This window comes from Globicephala melas, chromosome 1 (genome assembly GCF_963455315.2).
Source record: "Globicephala melas chromosome 1, mGloMel1.2, whole genome shotgun sequence".
NCBI lineage: Eukaryota > Metazoa > Chordata > Mammalia > Artiodactyla > Delphinidae > Globicephala > Globicephala melas.
The window spans coordinates 87,223,131-87,243,576 of NC_083314.1; the positions used below are offsets into that span (position 1 = coordinate 87,223,131).

Here is a 20,446-nt window from a genome sequence, read left to right on the forward strand (position 1 = left end):
ATTGAGAAGAAGTTGGTCTCAGTTGTCTTGCTGTAGCAACCACCAGAGTCCTTATGGCATTTTTAAAATTGTAAATGTTATGGATTAGGGGTTAAGTAAGTGCTTTAAAAAATACATTTCAGTTTGACCGTTTAGTGTTAATGCTATAATTTATTTTGTTGCTAGAAATCTGATTAAATGAATTATATTTTGCTAAAGTAACTTAGTGATAAATGTAAAGATATACAGGTTGACTGTCAAATGTGTGTTAAATTGTTATTGATCATAGTTGTAAACATTGTGCTATGTTATCACAGCTGTTTGAGATGGAGAACGTTTTTACTGTGTCATCAGATCCTCATCCCCCTCCTACAGCCCCTCCTTCACTTTCTTTACCTTTATCTTCATCTTCTACCTCATCTGGGACTAAAAAACAAAAGAGGACCCCCACGTATCAGAGATCTGTAAGTCAGGGAAGCAGTCATCCCAGCTTTTTTCTTTGTGTTAAGAGCATGACTCAGAAGGGCCACTCAGTTTGATTGAAATACCCTGCAAACTCACTTTCTAACTTGCCTAAGTATTTCCTTCACCTTGAATCTTGAAAGGTAAGTTTAGTAGTTTAGGCCTTGCTACTCAAAGTGTGTCCAAGAATCAGAAGTATTGGTATCACCTTGGGAGCTTGTTAGAAGTGGAGAATCTCAAAGCCCTGCCGCTGAATCAGATTTTGTATTTTAACCAGATCACTGGGTAACTTCAGTTTGAGAAGCCCTAGTTTCGAGTCAGTATTGTAGAGGTAGACCTTCTTGGTTCAACTCCTCTGTCATTTGACTTTGGCAAGTCATTTAATCTCAATGTCTGTTTCGTCATTGGTAAAATTGGGACAATATTCCTCATGGGCTTTTGTAAAAATTAAATGAGTTAGTACACATCCGACACAAAAGAGTGTCGAGCATGAATGAATTAGAACTTAACCACCTACAGATGTGATGGCTTTGATTTGCATGATTTGGCTATCCCACCCAGTGTTTACTTAAAACTTGGGTTTATCTTTTTAGAATTTCAGTCATCTTTTTTTCCTGATGAAAAATTTTTTTACTTGCCCAACATCAAACTTAAATGAAAATGTTTATAGGTCAAATTTTCAATGAAAGGGTCTAAAACTAGGTATAAAGATGTGGATATGTTGCTATAGTAAATCAATTATAGACCTAACCTTTCCTAGGGATTTTGTCCTATTTCATGCTTCACTTAAATAAAATGAAATATCCAATGTGATAGACAGTATCTGATGATTAAATAGGTCCCAGTGCATTGCATTTAAATAAATAGCCCTTCTGTTTACTAAAGAATGTTTTATTTTGCTTTATCTGACCATAGAAACAAATGACAGTATTTAGAGATTTCACTGTCTGAAAACAGGTGAAAAGATTTCTTTAATTGTACCTGTGAAGTGATTGAAGATTTTTAGGATTGAAGAGCTTTTGTTGTCTTGGAGTTCTTAGGAAACTCTTGCTTTCTAACTCATTATTTTGAGTCGTCTTCCATTAAAGGACCTGAGCATGCATGTATTTTCTAGTTTGAAATAAGTATTGCATGGAAAGTTTCTTTTATTGTTTTAATCTCTACTAACTTAAATAATTGCCTTCAAGATGCACGGCTTACCAAATAGCATCAAGGTTTCTATTTACGTTTCAAAATAAGTATTAATAAATTTAATGAAATGTCCTGGTAGCTTGGGTTTCCATCTCTTGAATAGTAGTTACCTTTGTTCTGATACTGTTGTTTTAGTAATTTAAAGTTAATGTAAAGGCAGCTTTTCCTTATATAGTTACTTTATCTTAATATTTAAACTCTAGAAATTCTGTTTGTTTGGTAAGTGAAAATTCTACCATGAATTGGAGCAGTCCCCCAAAATAATTTGAATTACTTCCTCTGAAATGTTTTATTAGCTAAATTAACATTTCAGTAATAAAAACACATAATCTTCCCTTTATTTGTTGTTTTACCTTTATTTGCCTTTTTATGTTAAAAATTCAGTGATTTTTTTTTAACATCTTTATTGGGGTATAATTGCATTACAATGGTGTGTTAGTTTCTGCTTTATAACAAAGTGAATCAGTTATACGAAAATTCAGTGATTTGTTAATCAGACTTATAGTAAGCTATGGAGGTAATATACAGATCTATATGTATTGAGTTCTTTCTCTTTTTAAAACAGATGAGCTTTGATCCAAATCTTCTCCACAACAATGGGCATAATGGGTACCCCAATGGTACTTCAGCAGCACTGCGTGAAACTGGGGTTATTGAAAAACTGCTAACCTCTTATGGATTTATTCAGTGTTCAGAACGTCAAGCTAGACTTTTCTTCCACTGTTCACAGTATAATGGCAACCTGCAGGACTTAAAAGTAGGAGGTAATCTGTTGGTTCTCCTTTTTATAAAACTAATCACAAATTTATCTTGCATATCAACTTACTCATGACAGTGTTATGCTTTTGGCCTTTTAATTGTACCAATTACTGAAGTTTGTTTATATAAATTAGCAGAATCCTGATTTTTGTTGTGGTGATAGTCTTTTTGAGGGATGAAAGAGTAATTGATTAAAGATATCTTTGAATATTTTTTAAATAGACACTTGGTATATTTAATTGTTATTCCCCCAATAATGACTGTTTGGCTATATATTGGATTTTATGCCAGTGAAAATATTAAACTTTATAATGTTAGTTTTAATTATTTTGCCAGGTACTAGTTTGAGTAGTACCTGAAAGAAATAACTCTTACCATGTCACCACTTGGACTATGTGGAAATTCATTTTGGCTGACAACATAGAAATTACTTTCACATGTGAAAATGTGTGGCTTATTAAAGGACTGAAGTTACAAGGTCTCAGTGTGTGTTTTTTTAAAATATCTTTGAGAAAAAAGAACAATAGTTACATGAATATTTGGAATACCAAATACTCTAAACTGTACAAGAGTGTTATTTTGGTTAATCCTCATTTTACAGATGAAGAAACTCAGGGTATAGAGGGATTTTGGGGGTGAGGGGGGAAGCTTGCCAAATCTCATCATTACATTGCATCAGCTGTAGTATGTGTAGGTGCCATGAAAACTAAGATATGGCTAGCTTAGTCTAAAGCAGTGGTTCTGAAACATTAGTGTGTATCAGAATTACCTACAAGGCTTGTTAAAATGCAGATTACTGTACGTGATGCCCAGAATTTGTTTTGGAGTGGGTCTGGAGTAGGGCCTGGGAATTTGCATTTCTGCTACACTCCAGGTGATGCTGCTGCTGATGCAGGGACCACACTTTAAGAATCACCAGTCTAAGGAAACTCAAATGCCTCATTAAGTTTAGCTTGAAAGTGAGATACCATTTGGCCAAAATTAGTCCACCAAACACAACACTCTCTTTGTTTTAGATGATGTTGAATTTGAAGTATCATCTGACCGGCGGACTGGGAAGCCCATTGCTGTTAAACTGGTGAAGATAAAACAAGAAATCCTCCCTGAAGAACGAATTAATGGACAAGTTAGTGACTTAGATGCTTTATGTTTTCTTAGGGCCCTGCATTTGCATATCTTTCACATTAGAAAAGGAAGATTCTCCCCATCTCCTCAGTTTGCACGCAAGAGAGCTATAGTATATAAAAGTTACTATTTTAAAATTATATCAGAAGCACTGGCATTTCTTGACCTGAAATAAAAATTTGGTCAAGACTCAATTTGGGTTTTTACATATAACCCTAAGTCTATACTTACAGTCAGCTTATGTACTGTAAGTTTGAAACTTGGCAGCATGACATCCTCTTGTGGATCATATCAAAATGTATCCCTTTGTATAGTATAGAGGATATTAAAATTCAGTTTATATTGCACAGTGCTGCTCCTGAAATGATTAGCAATGGAAATTTTTTTTTTTTTGACTGGTAGGTTGTGTGCGCTGTTCCTCACAACTTAGAGAGTAAATCTCCAGCTGCCCCGGGTCAGAGTCCAACAGGGAGTGTATGCTACGAACGTAATGGGGTAAACTTGTGTATTTTTCTTAAACCTTTGCCTGATCCACCATGTGATCTATAAGCGTACTTTAAAATTCAAAATAGAAAACGTAAGCTGCAGTTGATAAAAATCAGTTTAAAATTTGGTTTTGAAGAGGCTTCGAGTGCAGCATTATCAAAAAATCTAAAAAGAAAAAAATCCATAGGACTTCCAAGTGTCTTAGCTTGCCCAAGTGTGACCTTAGTTAGAACATTAAGGTAAAATGCTTCTTTTACTCGCTTTTTTTGGGGGTTGTGGGAGGGGATCTTTTTTCTGGTTCCTTTTAAGCACTAACTCAGCTTTTTTGTTTGGAATGCCTTATATAAAAATTGTTTTTTTTGAAATGTAACTACAGCCTCTGGGCAAATGCTTCCACGTGTGTAAGCTTTTTGAAGTTGGATTGCTGCTCAGCTGTGGACTCGCAGAAGTCATCAGCACCTTGGAGGGGAAGTGTGTTTATGTGAATAAACTATGTGCTTGTCAAAAGACATTTAATTTTAAGAAATTTGGCTTTAAATGCCAGTTTAAGAAGTATTTAACAAAGTAAATCACAGTATACACTGAACATGCATCCTGCCAGTATAGTAATAATACCTTATTAATTCACAGGAAGTGTTTTATCTGACTTACACCCCTGAAGATGTTGAAGGGAATGTTCAGCTGGAAACTGGAGATAAAATAAACTTTGTAATTGATAACAATAAACAGTAAGTTCTTTTTTCCCACCTAAGTGGTTTGTTTTTTTGTTTTTGTTTTTGTTTTCCTTTTACAATAAGAAATTTGAAGCAAGTCGAAAACCTAACTTGTAAATCTGGATAATTTTCATGATCTTTTAAATTTTTATTCATCAGCTAAGCATTTGAGCATCAATTCTATGACAGGCACTATGCAGGGTGTCAGAGATAGGAGGATAATTAAAACATGGTCAGAACTTTCAAGGAACTATTCTAGAGATCAGTGAAGGTTTTGCCATAGCAGCAGTGCTTGAGGTGCGCTTTAAGACGAGGAAGTCACTAGGGAGATGAGAAAAACATTCTGGATAGAGGAAGTACCATGGGGGAAGAGGCCAAAAGTTGGAGTTGATTTAATTGACTGGATCATGGAAAGATGAAGTTTGAACTTTATTCATTCGTCACAGGTGTCTTTGAAGGATTTTAAATGGGGAAGTGTGATTGGTTTCTATTGTTGGAAGTGGTGGAAACGGTAGACTTTTGGAGAGTAGGGATGCTATAGACTAGAGGCAGAGTTATGAAAATTAATATGAAAGATGAGGGTGTAGTATAGACAGGCCAGGGGCGTTTGGGTATAAAAGTCAAGTCACGTTGAGAAGATAAAATCACCAAATTTTATAACTTTTTAGATAGGGATGTGTATTAGAACTAAGGGAAAGGGAGTCCCAAATGCCATTTTTTTTTGGCTTGGGCTACTGGGCAGATGATGATCATTAACTGGACTAAGGAGGTACAGCAGAAAGTATTAAGGATGGGAGAAGAATTGTGCTTATTTTGGCATTTTGAATTTGAGGTGTCTTTGGGGGAAGATATTAAATATGTAGTTGCGTATATAGATCTGAACAAGCTAGTTATGGAGATAGAGCTGTTGAATTCATTGGCATAAGCAGTTAAGGAAAGTGTAGTTAAGAAAGCCCAGGGATGATTATTTTTATTTTGGAGTGGGAGAAACAGATACAAGTACAGAAGGAAGTTAAAAACAGGAGAAAGTGCTGGGAATGGACTTTGAATGGCAGTACAGAAAGAAAAGTCCCAAGAGTGTGCAGAATTATTAGCCTTGAACCTTACCTCTTGTAAGACTAGAAGGAATTGGATTGAGTTGTAGATTGATATTAGTAGTGCTAGTCTGAGGCCTCAATTTAATGTCAAGTTAGGAAACTTGGGAATAGGGCTTGAGTTAGAGGTGGATGGGGAACCAGTGAAAGGGCTTTATTTAATCTTAATAAGTTCTTGAATGTGCTAAGAACTTGTACTAAATATTTTATGTACAGTTGTTAATCCTCAGAACAGCCTCATCTGGTAAGTTTCTTCATCTGTAAAATGAGGTATGTTCTCATAAAGTAACTTGCCTAAAGTCATACAGCTTTTAAATTGACGTTTGAATCCCAATCTGGCTCTAAATAAAGCCTTTTCATTGTAGTAAGTTGCAAGAGCAAATAGGATTTTTCCAGTGTCTTTGTTAGTCTGTTAAATTTTTGAAATAAAAAAAGCACAGTTGGGTGACAATTTGTCCATGAAGAATTAAGGGAAGTAATTAGTTGGTCTGCAGATCTTATAAACAACACCAACAAATACTGTTGCATCTTACACTGTGTGTGCCATCTTTAAAACGAAATCTGATTTACATTGTTGCTGCAGCAACATGTGATGTCTGTTTTCAATGGAGGTGAACATCACTCTTTTTTTTTAAAATTAAATTTATTTATTTATTTATGGCTGTGTTGGGTCTTCGTTGCAGTGGCGGGCTTCTCATTGTGGTGGCTTCTCGCTGCAGAGCACAGGCTCTAGGCTCGCGGGCTTCAGTAGTTGCAGCACATGGGCTTAGTTGCTCCATGGCATGTGGGATCTTCCCGGACCAGGGCTCGAACCCCTGTCCCCTGCATTGGCAGGCGGATTCTTAACCACTGGGCCACCAGGGAAGTCCTGAACTTTTCTAAAGCATAGCAGATATCTCCTATAATCACTGCATTTACTCATGTTTCTTTTATGACTGTTTAATCAGAAATAATTGATGGGATAGCTAGTAAATTCAGTATTCATTGCAAACTATCTCTTATTTATCTCTTTATCCCCTGTACCTTTGTTTGCAGTACGTAATACCTACTTAGTGTTTGTTCACGTAATGGCCTTTCCAAAACTTTAGCATTCCCCATCTGGTTGCAACCAATTTGTGGCCTTATTTCAGCAGTCTGAGAGAAACAATGCCATATATGTGTGCCCAATTTAAAAGGCTAGGGAGTTTGCGCAGAAGTCCTTTGCACGTGAAGCCATATGAAAAGGATTATGTATTATAAAACCTTATATTAATGATGATACAGAATTCCTGAGGCCTCAGAAAACTAGTTTGTTTCTCTAAACTCATCATGTCTAACCAAGCCAATGCATTTTTCACCCCTCTTTGGTCCCCACCGTCCCCACCCGATTCTTTTGTTCTAGTACTGGTGCTGTAAGTGCTCGTAATATTATGCTGTTGAAAAAGAAACAAGCTCGCTGTCAGGGAGTAGTTTGTGCCATGAAGGTAAGTGTCGATCAGATTTGAGAAACTTTAGTTTTTTCTTTGACCGCTTTAAATAAGTCTTTCAAACCCAAGCCTTTTGTTTTTCCTCTTTATATTTCCTTTAAAAATATTTAATTGTTAATGTCAGAAGTAATCTTTTAAAATTCCTTGGTTACTAATTATGTTCTTTAAAATGGGCCATTTAATTGATATTAATATTAGACTTTATCAAGTAATATTGTTTCCACTGGAGTATAATTTTGTGAAAAGGCTTATTGATTGTAAATTGTAATCATAAATATGTGCACTGAATAGTACATAATATTCCTGCTGTTTCTTCATATTTGTTTGGCTTTAGGATGCGTTTGGTTTTATTGAAAGAGGTGATATTGTAAAGGAGATATTCTTTCACTATAGTGAATTTAAGGGTGACTTAGAAACCTTGCAGCCTGGAGATGACGTGGAATTCACAATCAAGGACAGAAATGTAAGATAAGATAGTTGAATAACTTGATCTTTGGCCTTCTTTTAAGATAAGTAGTGAGTTAAAATTTTAGGAAACACTTAAAGTGACATGGTTCCCCTCGCCCTCTCCACTCCCTTCTGATTTAGGGTAAAGAAGTTGCAACAGATGTCAGACTATTGCCTCAAGGAACAGTCATTTTTGAAGATATCAGCATTGAACATTTTGAAGGAACTGTAACCAAAGTTATCCCAAAAGTACCCAGTAAAACCCAGGTAAACAGTGTTTTTTCAGAAGAGTCATCTTACACCTCACCAGTAATAGAATAATACGGTATGGTATACAGAAGTTTTATTACTTTCAATTAATGTAATTTTGTGACAGTGGAGCAGTTAAGTATTTTATGTGTGTAATTAAACTATATGAGAAACCATTGGTACATCCATGAATATGTTTTTCTTCCTTTTTTTTTAAACTGGGTGATATGGAGAAGGGGGCAAAAAAAATACTGGTTAGATTGGGGAAAAAATTCATGTGTGCATGCGTGCATCCCAGTTTGGTTTTTTTTCCTGTTGTTGGTGGGTGGGGGTGGGGTGGGGTGAAGAGATGAGACCAGTGGTGTCATTGCTAAGGAAATGTAGAACATAAAAGACTGAAATTCTTTTCCTTAAATAAAATCTCTCAGTATCAGAGTGCAGGATCTTAACTGCAATATCATGATTTTATGGTTGTGTCATGTGACCATAGAACACAAACCTTTCAAATTGGACTTATGTTATCAACACCTTTTTTTTCTTTAGGGAGCTATCTGTTATAAAATGGGTTTGCTGTGTGTTCTTCTTGTTTGACTTAGAACTAGGAAGGGTGAGAAATCTCCAGCTAAAATAGTTTTTCCTTTTCATCAGAATGACCCATTGCCAGGACGCATCAAAGTTGATTTTGTGATTCCTAAAGAACTTCCCTTTGGAGACAAAGATACGAAATCCAAGGTGACCCTGCTGGAAGGCGACCATGTTAGGTTTAATATTTCAACAGACCGTCGTGACAAATTAGAACGAGCAACCAACATAGAAGTTCTGTCAAATACATTTCAGTTCACTAATGAAGCTAGAGAAATGGTAAGTGTTGGGTATTATTAGATACGTACCCAGTCTTGGAGGCGGCAGGGCAATGTTACAGTCAAGTTTGTAATATGGTATTCAAAATTCTTTGAGTTTTGACAATATTGGGCAATTACCTTATTAAGGTGATTGAGAACACAGACACTTGAGTCAATCTGGGTTTGACACTTAGCTCTGCCAGTTACCTTGAAATAGATGAGAGAAAATCGTAGAATTAAAATCTGGAGAGGATGGGCTTCCCTGGTGGTGCGGTGGTTGAGAGTCCGCCTGCCGATGCAGCGGACAGGGGTTCGTGCCCCGGTCTGGGAGAATCCCACATGCCGCAGATCCTCTAGGCCTGTGAGCCATGGCCGCTGAGCCTGCACGTCCGGAGCCTGTGCTCCGCAATGGGAGAGGCCACAACAGTGAGAGGCCCGTGTACCGCAAAAAAAAAAAAAAAATCTGGAGAGGATGATTTCTAAGGTCTTTTGAGAGTCAGTGATTCTCTGGCCCTTAAATATGAAGACTGAGAAGATTTAAGTTCATCGTTGTAGAAAGTAGATCTTTCCAGACTGTTCATAAAATGTTTAGTAAACAGTAGGTTAAACAAAGTAGGTTTTGTTTCTTTCGTTTTTACAGCAGGACTTTGCAAATTCTTCTTAGTGTATATATGTCTGGAAATGATATATGCCAGAATTGTTGCTGAAACATATTTTACAAGTTCCGTTTTCGTGAATTAATTTTATCAGATGTAATTTACATTTGCTTCTGTTTGGAGTCATAACATCTACAGTATATCTCAGTGTTGTCAGTAGAACTGGATACATTCAATGAAAATTTAAGTTTCTTGAAACTTTTTAACTGTTAGGAGAACTGATCTTGTTTGACACTTGCAATGTGCTTTAAACTTTAATGCATGTTTAGTTTCTTAGATCTACTTTGCTTTACACTATGGAGTACATTGTTGAGTAGCTTGCTTACCATCAGGATATAGCAAGGATTAAATGTCAGAGTATTGTTTAGGCTATATTCAAAACTGATTATAGAATAATCATCTCGGGCTTCCCTGGTGGCGCAATGGTTGAGAGTTTGCCTGCCGATGCAGGGGACACGGGTTCGTGCCCCAGTCCGGGAAGATCCCACATGCCGCGGAGCGGCTGGGCCCGTGAGCCATGGCCGCTGAGCCTGCACGTCCAGAGCCTGTGCTCCGCAACGGGAGAGGCTACAACAGTGAGAGGCCCGCGTACCGCAAAAAAAATAATAATAATAATCATCTCTGTAATATGTAAATATGTAAGTCATTGGTGGGTTGATAATTGTATTTTAGTAAGTATTTGAGTACTTGCCGTGTGCCAGTTACTCTGGATATAATGCCCTTACAGAGCTGATAATTTAGTATGAAGGAAAAAAACATGAGGATAGAACTTCATTTATTTTATTTTTCAAACCTAAATCTTAAGTCCTCCTGTGCCTAAACTCAAATTTTTGCAGTAGAGATTAGAGAGTTGCCTTTAGTTGACTTCTGGGGTATTTGGAGTATTGTTCTGTAGATTTTTAATTTCTGGAAGTTACAGTGTCATAAAGCTTGGGCATTATTTGGAATCCTGGTTTTTGCCACTTACTAGCTGTGTGCTTTGGGAAAATTACTTAACCTCTTTCAACCTCAGTTTCCTCTTCTTGTAAAACAATATTTTTCACAGAATTGAAAATTAAATGGAATATGTTGTATGCATTTACTTCAAAAATGATAATTTTTCTAGTGCGTGTTGGCGAAGAAGTAGCATCTGGGGAGTCTCAGGCAATTGCTTAGAGATTAATTTACTTTATTGAAATCAATGAGTTTGTATTTAAGTGGAAAAATTAAAATGTGGTCACAAAATTTGGCTGTTTAATACAGAGAATTCCTAATGAATTTAACTTGATGATACTTCCAATCTTGAATGTTGTTGTCTTGACAATCTGCACAGCCAGTAAAAGTATTGTTTTGGTTTCAGGGTGTAATTGCTGCCATGAGAGATGGTTTTGGTTTCATCAAATGTGTGGATCGTGATGCTCGTATGTTCTTCCACTTCAGTGAAATTCTGGATGGGAACCAGTTCCATATTGCAGATGAAGTAGAGTTTACTGTGGTTCCTGTGAGTAGTTTTTGAGAAAAGTATGGGAGGTTTTCTTGATCCTTCCTTTTTTGGTTTTAAAGTTACTTTTGTTTATCATTTGTAGGATATGCTCTCTGCCCAAAGAAATCATGCTATTAGGATTAAAAAACTTCCCAAGGGCACGGTTTCGTTCCACTCCCATTCAGATCATCGTTTTCTGGGCACCGTAGAAAAAGAAGCCACTTTTTCCAATCCTAAAACCACTAGCCCAAATAAAGGCAAAGAAAAGGTAAGTTTTAATCAAAATGATTTTTGCAGTTCTTTATTCCTCATCTGCTTAAAGGCAACCACTGTCCACACAATAATGGAGTATTGTCTCTTTCAGAATTCCCTGTAATATTAACAGTGAACTAACCTAAAGCAGGGTTTTTAATCGCATCAATATTAACATTTTAGGGGGCTACCCTGGTGGCACAGTGGTTGAGAGTCTGCCTGCCGATGCAGGGGACACAAGTTCGTGCCCCGGTCCGGGAGGATCCCACATGCCACGGAGCGGCTGGGCCCGTGAGCCATGGCCGCTAAGCCTGTGCGTCCAGAGCCTGTGCTCTGCAACGGGAGAGGCCACTGCTAACATTTTGAGCTGGATAATTCTTTGAGTGGGAGGGGGTGGGGAGCTGTTCTTTGCATTTGGGGATGTTTAGCAGCATCCCTGGCCCACTAGAGGTCAGTATCTCTCCTTCTTCCCATGTACAACAGCCAGACATGTCTCCAGAATCTGCCAAATGTCCCCTGATCACCCCCAGTTTAGCATCACTCATCTAAAATGATAGTACTTGTCATCCAAGCAATTTAAAACTTCGAAATTTTGGTAGACTCAGTTCACACATTTGAACTCCATTTATTGAAAAATCCACTAAATCCGTAAATATGAAGCTATCCCTAAGATGACCTCTGCTCTTAAGTAAATAACAAGAATTGTATAGAAACAGGTGATTCAAACAATATTAAATATTGCTATAAAAGGTCAATGAGAAAGCTTTGGCAAAAATTCTAAACTGGCAGGATCTGGGATGGTTTCACTAAGTCATTGACATTTAATAGGTGGAGATAAATGAGGAAAGGATATTCCTCACTGAATAGAGGTACAGATGAGAAAAATTCAGGGTTTCTTTATAAAACACTAATTAGTTTGACAGGAAGATAGGGCTTCTTTTTGGGGTGGGGGTGATTGTTGATTGGCCGTGAACACTATAGAATAGGCATATTGTCAGTAAGCGTTCCCTCCTCAACATTAAAATTAGGTTAAGACTTTAAGACCAAATTAGGCAGACTGAGTCAGCCCTGGGTTAAAAGGCAAGACCATCTATTATTCATACGAAAAATACATATTTTAGAGAACGCTAGGTAGGAAATTTCTACAGCTGTACCAGTGCTTTGGCTCAGGAGTCTGTAATAATTGCAGTTGTGCTTATATTGTTTTTTTGGTGGTGGTTCTTGATTCTTTTCATTGTTTTCTGACTATTTCTTTAGGAGGCTGAGGATGGTATTATTGCTTATGATGACTGTGGGGTGAAATTGACTATTGCTTTTCAAGCCAAGGATGTGGAAGGATCTAATTCTCCTCAGATAGGAGACAAGGCAAGATAATTCTGTTTATTTGAGAGAGGGGGGAGGGTTAAAGGTTATCATCTTCATCATAAATCCTGAAAAATGGTTTCTTTAAGTTTTATCAAGTTTTGCTAACATTCTTTTGTGCTTACAAGCTTAATATATGAACATCTTCCTATTTAAAAGCAGCTTATTCAATAAGAACAGGGTCTAGCAAGCTTTTTGTTAAAGCTTTTTGAGGAGTTAGTATTTAAGCATTAGATATGTCAAAAGCAATTACTTATACAAAATTAATAAAATTGGTAAGAAAGTTAAAACAGTCACTGAAGCATTATCAAAATAAAACCACGCCAAAGGTTTTTATATTGCTGTTCATTTTTGTCATACTTAATATGTCTGGTTTTCTAGTTGACGTCCTTTAGAGAAATTAAGAATCTATAAGGAATACACACTGGAGAGCAAAACTTGATCCTTGTGAAAAGTGGAATGAGAAGTAGAAGTGATAGTTCTGGTGAATATCTGTTCCATCAGAGTATTTATAAAAAGGATATTTAGAGTGGAAAGCAAGGTCTGGGGGAGTTGTCATTTCCACTTGGCGTGAAATGACATGATATTAATGAGCATCGTTATTTTTCACAGGTTGAATTTAGTATTAGTGACAAACAGAGGCCTGGACAGCAGATTGCAACTTGTGTGCGACTCCTAGGTCGTAATTCCAACTCCAAGAGGCTCTTGGGTTATGTGGCAACTTTGAAGGATAACTTTGGATTTATTGAAACAGCCAATCATGATAAGGAAATCTTTTTCCATTACAGGTGAGGAATGCCTTTTAGGAACTTAGAGCTTACAATCCATAATCCATTCTTTGGTTTTGGAGTCAAAAACATTAGTATTGGGTAGTTATGTATTTTTTAATCTCAAATTTCATATTGGTGAAATTTTGGCAATATATAAAGTTAACCGTCTACCTCTGTATAGAAAACATGTGGTCAAAAGATAGAGAAAGACCTGTACCTGCTTTGAACATTGGATAGGAGCCTTTCTGCTTCAGTAAAAGAATACAGTTTTGGGCTTCCCTGGTGGCGCAGTGGTTGAGAGTCCACCTGCCGATGCAGGGGACACGGGTTCGTGCCCCGGTCTGGGAAGATCCCACATGCCGCAGAGCGGCTGGGCCCGTGAGCCATGGCCGCTGAGCCTGCGCGTCCGGAGCCTGTGCTCTGCAACGCAAGAGGCCACAACAGTGAGAGGCCCGCGTACCGCAAAAAAAAAAAAAAAAAAAAAAAAAAAAAATGCTTTAAAAGATACAGTTTTATGTGTTGCTACCAGAGAGTTGTATATTTCATTTGGTGTTACAGTATAGTGGTTAAGAGCATGGGCTCTTAGAACCGTACAGTTCCAGTTTGAATCCAGGCTCTGCTACTTAGTACCTGTGTAAGTTTTATCAAATGAAAATAACCTCCTGTCATCTTAGTTTCATTATCTTGAAGCTGAGGATAATGGTACCTCTTCATAGGATGTTTCTGAAGATTACATGAGTCAGTGCTTAAAACAGTATCCAGCTTAAGTAAGCACACCATGAATATTTTAATAGAAGAAATAAACGGTACTTGCTACTGTTGATGTTTGTGGTAAATACTTTTGCAAATGTCATTTCCTTTCCCTCCCCTGCAGTGAGTTCTCTGGTGATGTTGATAGCCTGGAACTGGGGGACATGGTCGAGTACAGCTTGTCCAAAGGAAAAGGCAACAAAGTCAGTGCAGAAAAAGTGAACAAAACACACTCAGGTAATGAATTGTGACTTCTGATTATTAGGCCTATGTTTTGGGTAGGGAGGGTGAGGGGTGGGGTAGGAGAGGGAGAGAAAAGCCTACTGTTCTAGATCAGTGTTTCTCCAGGTATGATCCCCAGATCCAGCAGCATCACCTGGCTACTTGTTAGAAATACAAGTTGTCTGACCCCACCCCAGACCTACCAAAACTTTGGAGATGGGCAGTCTGTTTTAACAAATCCTTCAGGTGGTTCTGATGAACACTGAAGTTTGAGAACCATTGTTCTAGATTTTCTAGGTCATTTGCTTTGAGTTTATTATCAGTTCAATATCTCTTTTTAAAAATAACCCCAAGATAATAAATCTCCATGGGATTGGGGGAGGAGGCATTCCTCTAGAAGACGATTTTGGAGAAGAATGAGTTTAAATGTGAAGAATAATGGCAACTTAAGGAAATCGTTGCTATTTAGGATCTTTGACTTTTAAAAGGCCTACAACTTACTTTTTTGGCTTTCGTGTAAACTCACCAAATAATACTTTTTCTTGGTGTTATTCTAGAGAAATGGGAGCTAAGAACATTCATTCAGTTTAATAAATGTTTTAGAAACTGGGGGTACAGCAGTGAAGAAATAAATAAGACAGATTGGCAAAAAAGATGAGTGAAATATCGGATATAGTACGTTCAGAAAGATACTAAGATAAAATAAATCGGGGAAGTATATAAGTATTGGGGTTAGCAATACTTGTAGAGACCAAGGAAGGCCTCACTAAAAAGGTGATATTTGGTCATGTGGAAAAGGTGAGAGAGCAAGACATGTTTAAATATGTATACTTATTAAGTCTTTAAACATCTTTATTTTAATAGTAGTTTAGAAGTATTGCATTTCAGGACTGGCAGGCAACCAGCCAACCCTCTGTTAACGTTTGTTCTGTTAATGTTCGCTTTTTTTTTTGGTCCTATGCAATAGAGTTTAAATAAAATTGTTGAGGGAGAGGTATACATGCTCTTGTTTTGTAGTGAATGGCATTACTGAGGAAGCTGATCCCACCATCTACTCTGGTAAAGTCATTCGCCCCTTGAGGAGTGTCGATCCAACACAGACTGAGTACCAAGGAATGATTGAGATCATGGACGAAGGTAAGAACATCGCTATCAGATTGTTTTGAAATTTGCCTTACCTTCAGATGAGTGCGTCGAAGATTTTAAAATATGGTAGGGTGGCAGTTATTTTCAAATTCCTTAAAAACTGAATCAAGGAAAAGTGATTTTATTCCCACAATACTTGGTTTTTATTTTTTTATATCCCTTGGAAATGAGATCAGCCTGGGTTTATGTTGTGAACAAATGACTGCTGTGGAGCATATGGCTGATATGTGAGCTACTAACGGTGAGTTATACTGAAATAGACTGAGAACAAAATCTCACACTAAAAATATGCATTTAATGTTTGATAATCAGACATTCAAGTTGGCTGGGTTTAGTACAACTTTGCAGTTTTCCTCTGTTATTCACTGGTTATTTACATCAGTATTAACAAAATTTCCTAGTAACTGTTCAATTCTATAAACATTTTTGCCTCCTGTAAAAGTTTACTGTATCTGTTACTTAATAGTCAGGGTTCCATGGGGATCCTACTACTTTTCTCTAGGTCAAGGCCCCCTACATTTTCATTTCCTGCCTTTTTCTCCCCATCTTTGACAACTCCCTGAGTCCTGGTGTCATCCCTTACCCCAAACAATTAACGCCAGAAAGACCAACTTTGTGCATAAAATAAGTTTGCAGTAGAAGTGTTAGTAGGGAACACTGGATGATTAATACAGCAGAATTACCATAATGATGGGGTTGATGAGAGGATTTGAAATTCTAACCAAAGACGATAGCTTGGCTCACAAAGGGAATAAATCTTGTGTCATCTAGGAGTCATAGGAGAACATAAAGTGGGGAAGAGAAGGTCATTTGAGAGAAGGAAGTGAGCCTTGATGAACATGTTTCTTTACTACATGAGGTTCTTAGAAATTTCTGTTTTTAATAGAATCAGTACCCTAATACACACATCTCCAAATATGAATTGACTTTGTAGCAAGTCAGTCTTAAACTAATGCCATGGTGACACCATATCCTTAAAAGGGCCACGAGGGTATGGGCAACTAACTTAAACTCGTGAGGTAATATCAAAGTGCCCCATTTCCTCCTCTGTATCATGCACCCTTTTATTTACTTTTGCATTCCCACCCCCCAATCCACTTAATTCTTCAACACTGGCTATTTGATAGTCTAAAAGCAAGGTTTTGTGGAAAAGGAAACTTCCCTGAAATCTCTAAGCCTAGAGTTTTCTGCGACTAGAAAGGTCACTTTTCCCTACTTGGTGGTGAGAACAGCTCTTTTATTTAGGAATACAGCTAACCCAATATAAGACCATGGGTTTTAGAGCCGGACAGACCTAGATCTGAATACCAGCTCTTCCACTTCTAGCTATACAACCTAAGTCAAATTAATTAAATCTTTACTAGCTTAGTTTCTTCGGGTTTTTTTTTTGTTTTTTTAAAATTTATTTTTGGCTGCTTTGGGTCTTCATTGCTGCACGCGGGCTTTCTCTAGAGGAGGCAAGCGGGGGCTACTCTTCATTCGGTGCACGAGCTTCTCATAGTGGTGGCTTCTGTTTGAGGAGCATGGGCTCTAGGCACGTGGGCTTCAGTAGTTGCGGCTCACGGGCTCTAGAGCGCAGGCTCAGTAGTTGTGGCACATGGGCTTAGTTGTTCCATGGCATGTGGAATCTTCCCGGACCAGGGCTTGAACTCGTGTCCCCTACATTGGCAGGTGGATTCTTAACCACTGTGCCACCAGGGAAGCCCCAGTTTCTTCATTTTTAAAATGAGGATAATATCTTCAACCTCAGAATATTCTATAAAGATTAAATATGCATCAGTATAAGTGTTTAATAAATAGTGGTTACTGCTAGTACCACAAAGTCAGACTAGCTGTCTTTAGTATTTCTGCATGACTTGATCTATTGGAAATCTCAAAGTTTTTAGTTCCCGTAACTTTGAGAAGAAAATCTTCACTTACCCCCTATAATCATCAAGAGAACGGTTAAAAGCATTCCCAGTTTTGAAGCTTCGTCTTCCATCTAATGTTTTTCCCCTCTTTTCCACCTTCGTTGATTCAGTGAATTCACCATCCAGGGGAACTGATAGGCATCTGGATGGACTCTTTGGCCTGGTTTTTATCCATAGCCTGCACTGACCTCCAGCCAACTTTTTACTCTGGGGCAGAGCTCAGCAAATAAGATAGCTTGTTTTTATAAATAAAGTTTTGTTGAAACACAACCAAGACTGTTTACATACTGTCTTTGATTGCTTTCTCACTGCAACAGCAAAGTTGAGTCATCATGACAGAGACAGGATCCTACAAGACTAAAATATTTACTATCTAGCCCTTTAAGAAAAAGTGTGATGGGCCCTGATCTAGAAGAAAGGTAACTGTAGGTTTGAGGGAGCCACAATCAGAACAAAGAAAGGAAGTGGAATGCCAAGAAATGATTTATCTATTTTGCGTTTTTGCCTATGCCTGGCTTGTTTAATGCCCAGTCGGGTATGGATCAGAAATGTTTTTGACTGGCTCATATTGTGAACTTGGGAAGAAGATAATTCAGTGGATCATGTTAGCAACCCATAGAGCTTTAAAAGCTGAAAGGTAATAAGATTGTGAGTGCTAGTGTTATTTTTTTTTTCCCCCATAAATGTGGTTTAAAACTCTTCATTAGCTAGTAAGGTGATAATGAGTTACAAGTTCTCATTTGTTTTTGTGGTAGTATTTAGCTTTCAGGATTTTATTGGAGCTTTAAAGTAGAATTTCTTAGGTATAAAAAAAATCTTCCTAGTGAATATATTTTTAGCAAATTAAAAATTCATTAGGACCATCAGCAGAGGGCTGTCGTGAAATATTAGCTTTTAGACTTTGTACCTGTTTCTCCTTACAGGGGATATGAAAGGTGAGGTCTATCCATTTGGCATAGTTGGGATGGCCAACAAAGGGGATTGCCTACAGAAAGGGGAGAGCGTCAAGTTCCAGTTGTGTGTCTTGGGCCAAAATGCACAGACTATGGCCTACAACATCACACCCCTGCGTAGGGCCACAGTGGAGTGTGTGAAAGATCAGGTAAGTGGTTATATCTCTTGATCTGAATTTGATCCTTTTATGAGTTGGTAACCAAATAGTAACCAAAACCTTGAAACTTTTTCAGCCCAGGGGGAACCATCAACATTCATTTGGTTTTTATTTCCACTTTACCCCCCTTTTCAGTGATTTGAAGTAGCTTATTAAAAACACAGAGAAAACCACATGGAAAGAAAAAACGGCAATAGTAGCAAAAGGAAAGTAAGAATAGTATTAATAGCTAACACAATGGGGAAAATAAGTTTGGAGTGAGATTTCCAGGATAGAAAGACTATAATGTTTTTCATACTTGAGCTTAGAGCTCCTTTTACAGACCACACAAAGAAAGAAACCATGTGTAGAAGTGTTCATAAAATAAGCTTCGGGCAAACAAAACTATTCCTGGTACTTAAATCTCAAGGAAATCTCTCTGAGTCCTCAGAGAGGACATTTTTTGGTATCAGTACAGTGACTAACATTTTGTATGGCTGTTTCTAATAATACCATAACCCAGCTTAATAATTTTGGAAGGTATCAAAACAATGCATATGTTCAAGTAACAGCTTCCTAATGATTTTGCTTAATTCAAAAGCGTAGTTCATACAATATATGTAGGCACAAGGTAACCTTTCTTTGTTTCTCAGGCTATGATAGAGTGGATGGCAGTGGTTTCAAAGATACATTTCTTCCCTGACAAGTTTTGCAGACCCATATGCTGTTGTTATAGCCCAGGCAGTGAGCATCAGCACTGACACCACATTTTATAAACCCCACTAGCTAGGGGCAAATTGTGCTTCATTCAAAGTGAGTTTCTTTTCCCTGCTGTGTGGTATGTCTTTTTTATGCTGTCTTTTTAAAATTTCAGTTTGGCTTCATTAACTATGAAGTAGGAGATAGCAAGAAGCTCTTTTTCCATGTGAAAGAAGTTCAGGATGGCATTGAGCTACAGGCAGGAGATGAGGTGGAATTCTCAGTGATTTTTAATCAGCGCACTGGCAAGTGCAGTGCTTGTAATGTTTGGCGAGTCTGGTGAGTTCTTTGTTGTTGTTGATTAGTAACCTCCCTGGACTGTCTCTTTCGTAATCTCTGCTTTATCATATTTTTTCACTTTTCCATCACTGCTTTTTTTTTAATCCTCTTCTGCCACTTTCTGGTTATTTCTTCATTGTCTAAATATTGTAGTTTAGCATTTCTGGCACTATGTTTTTGTTTTGTTTTAATAACAAAATAGCATGAGAGGAGCTGGAAGTCTCTGGAAATATTTCTTCATATTTTCCTTTTCTAATGTTTTTCCATACTTGCTACATTGTTTTCTGTGTCTGTGGAACTGGTTTTCTGGTTGCAGACCAGTCTCGGGATGACCCTCACCCAAATGATTCTTCCAGCTCCTAAGCAGTAATAAACATTGAGTTCAGAATAAAAACATAAACTTGTCTGCCCTGTCTTGCTAGTTAGTTAGTTGGCTAGGTGAGGCAAGAGTCTCCCCTCATTAAAACTGAGTCATTTGGGTAGTTAGGTAGAAGACACACTACTCTGCATGTACTTTTCTTCCCATCAAGTGTTGCTTCTTCTCACCTATTGACTTTGTTACAGCGAGGGCCCCAAGGCTGTTGCAGCTCCACGACCTGATAGGTTGGTCAATCGCTTGAAGAACATCACCCTGGATGATGCCAGTGCTCCTCGCCTAATGGTTCTTCGTCAGCCAAGGGGACCAGATAACTCAATGGTATGAGGGCATACAAGGTTTTGGGCGGATGGGGGCAACTGATAGACCAGCATACTACTTGAGAACCTATTTTAGCAGAACTCAAAGAGCTTACTTTTTACCAAGGTGCTTCAGTATTGCTGTCATAACTAGTTAGCATCCCTGCACATTGGTTCAGCCCCTAACGTAATGGTTGCTTACAGTAAGAGGAACATTTCTTGGTGTTCCTGATACTTTGAACATAGTTTAGGAAGGCTTACTATAGATTTCCTCCTCTGCAAAAGAATTGGTGGTGATTG

General features: G+C 37.8%; 1 protein-coding gene across 3 annotated transcripts in view; it reads left to right on the forward strand.

Annotated features, from left to right (window-relative positions):
* CSDE1 (cold shock domain containing E1) overlaps positions 1–20,446 on the forward strand; it is a 36,826-nt gene that overhangs the window by 14,976 nt on the left and 1,404 nt on the right. The window contains exons 1-18 of one of the 3 annotated variants that reach the window (XM_070045552.1): positions 77–95; positions 2,198–2,396; positions 3,408–3,517; positions 3,919–4,011; positions 4,633–4,730; positions 7,191–7,272; positions 7,610–7,738; positions 7,864–7,989; positions 8,620–8,832; positions 10,809–10,949; positions 11,035–11,199; positions 12,441–12,548; positions 13,158–13,333; positions 14,190–14,302; positions 15,305–15,424; positions 18,267–18,445; positions 19,308–19,471; positions 20,036–20,168. In XM_070045552.1, coding sequence (XP_069901653.1) covers positions 2,198–2,396; positions 3,408–3,517; positions 3,919–4,011; positions 4,633–4,730; positions 7,191–7,272; positions 7,610–7,738; positions 7,864–7,989; positions 8,620–8,832; positions 10,809–10,949; positions 11,035–11,199; positions 12,441–12,548; positions 13,158–13,333; positions 14,190–14,302; positions 15,305–15,424; positions 18,267–18,445; positions 19,308–19,471; positions 20,036–20,168 — 2,349 coding nt within the window. In that variant the 5' untranslated portion in view covers positions 77–95. Of the gene's footprint in view, positions 1–76; positions 96–2,197; positions 2,397–3,407; positions 3,518–3,918; positions 4,012–4,632; positions 4,731–7,190; positions 7,273–7,609; positions 7,739–7,863; positions 7,990–8,619; positions 8,833–10,808; positions 10,950–11,034; positions 11,200–12,440; positions 12,549–13,157; positions 13,334–14,189; positions 14,303–15,304; positions 15,425–18,266; positions 18,446–19,307; positions 19,472–20,035; positions 20,169–20,446 lie in introns of those variants that run through there. The other 2 variants (XM_030869122.2, XM_030869124.2) reach the window with 2 other exon arrangements.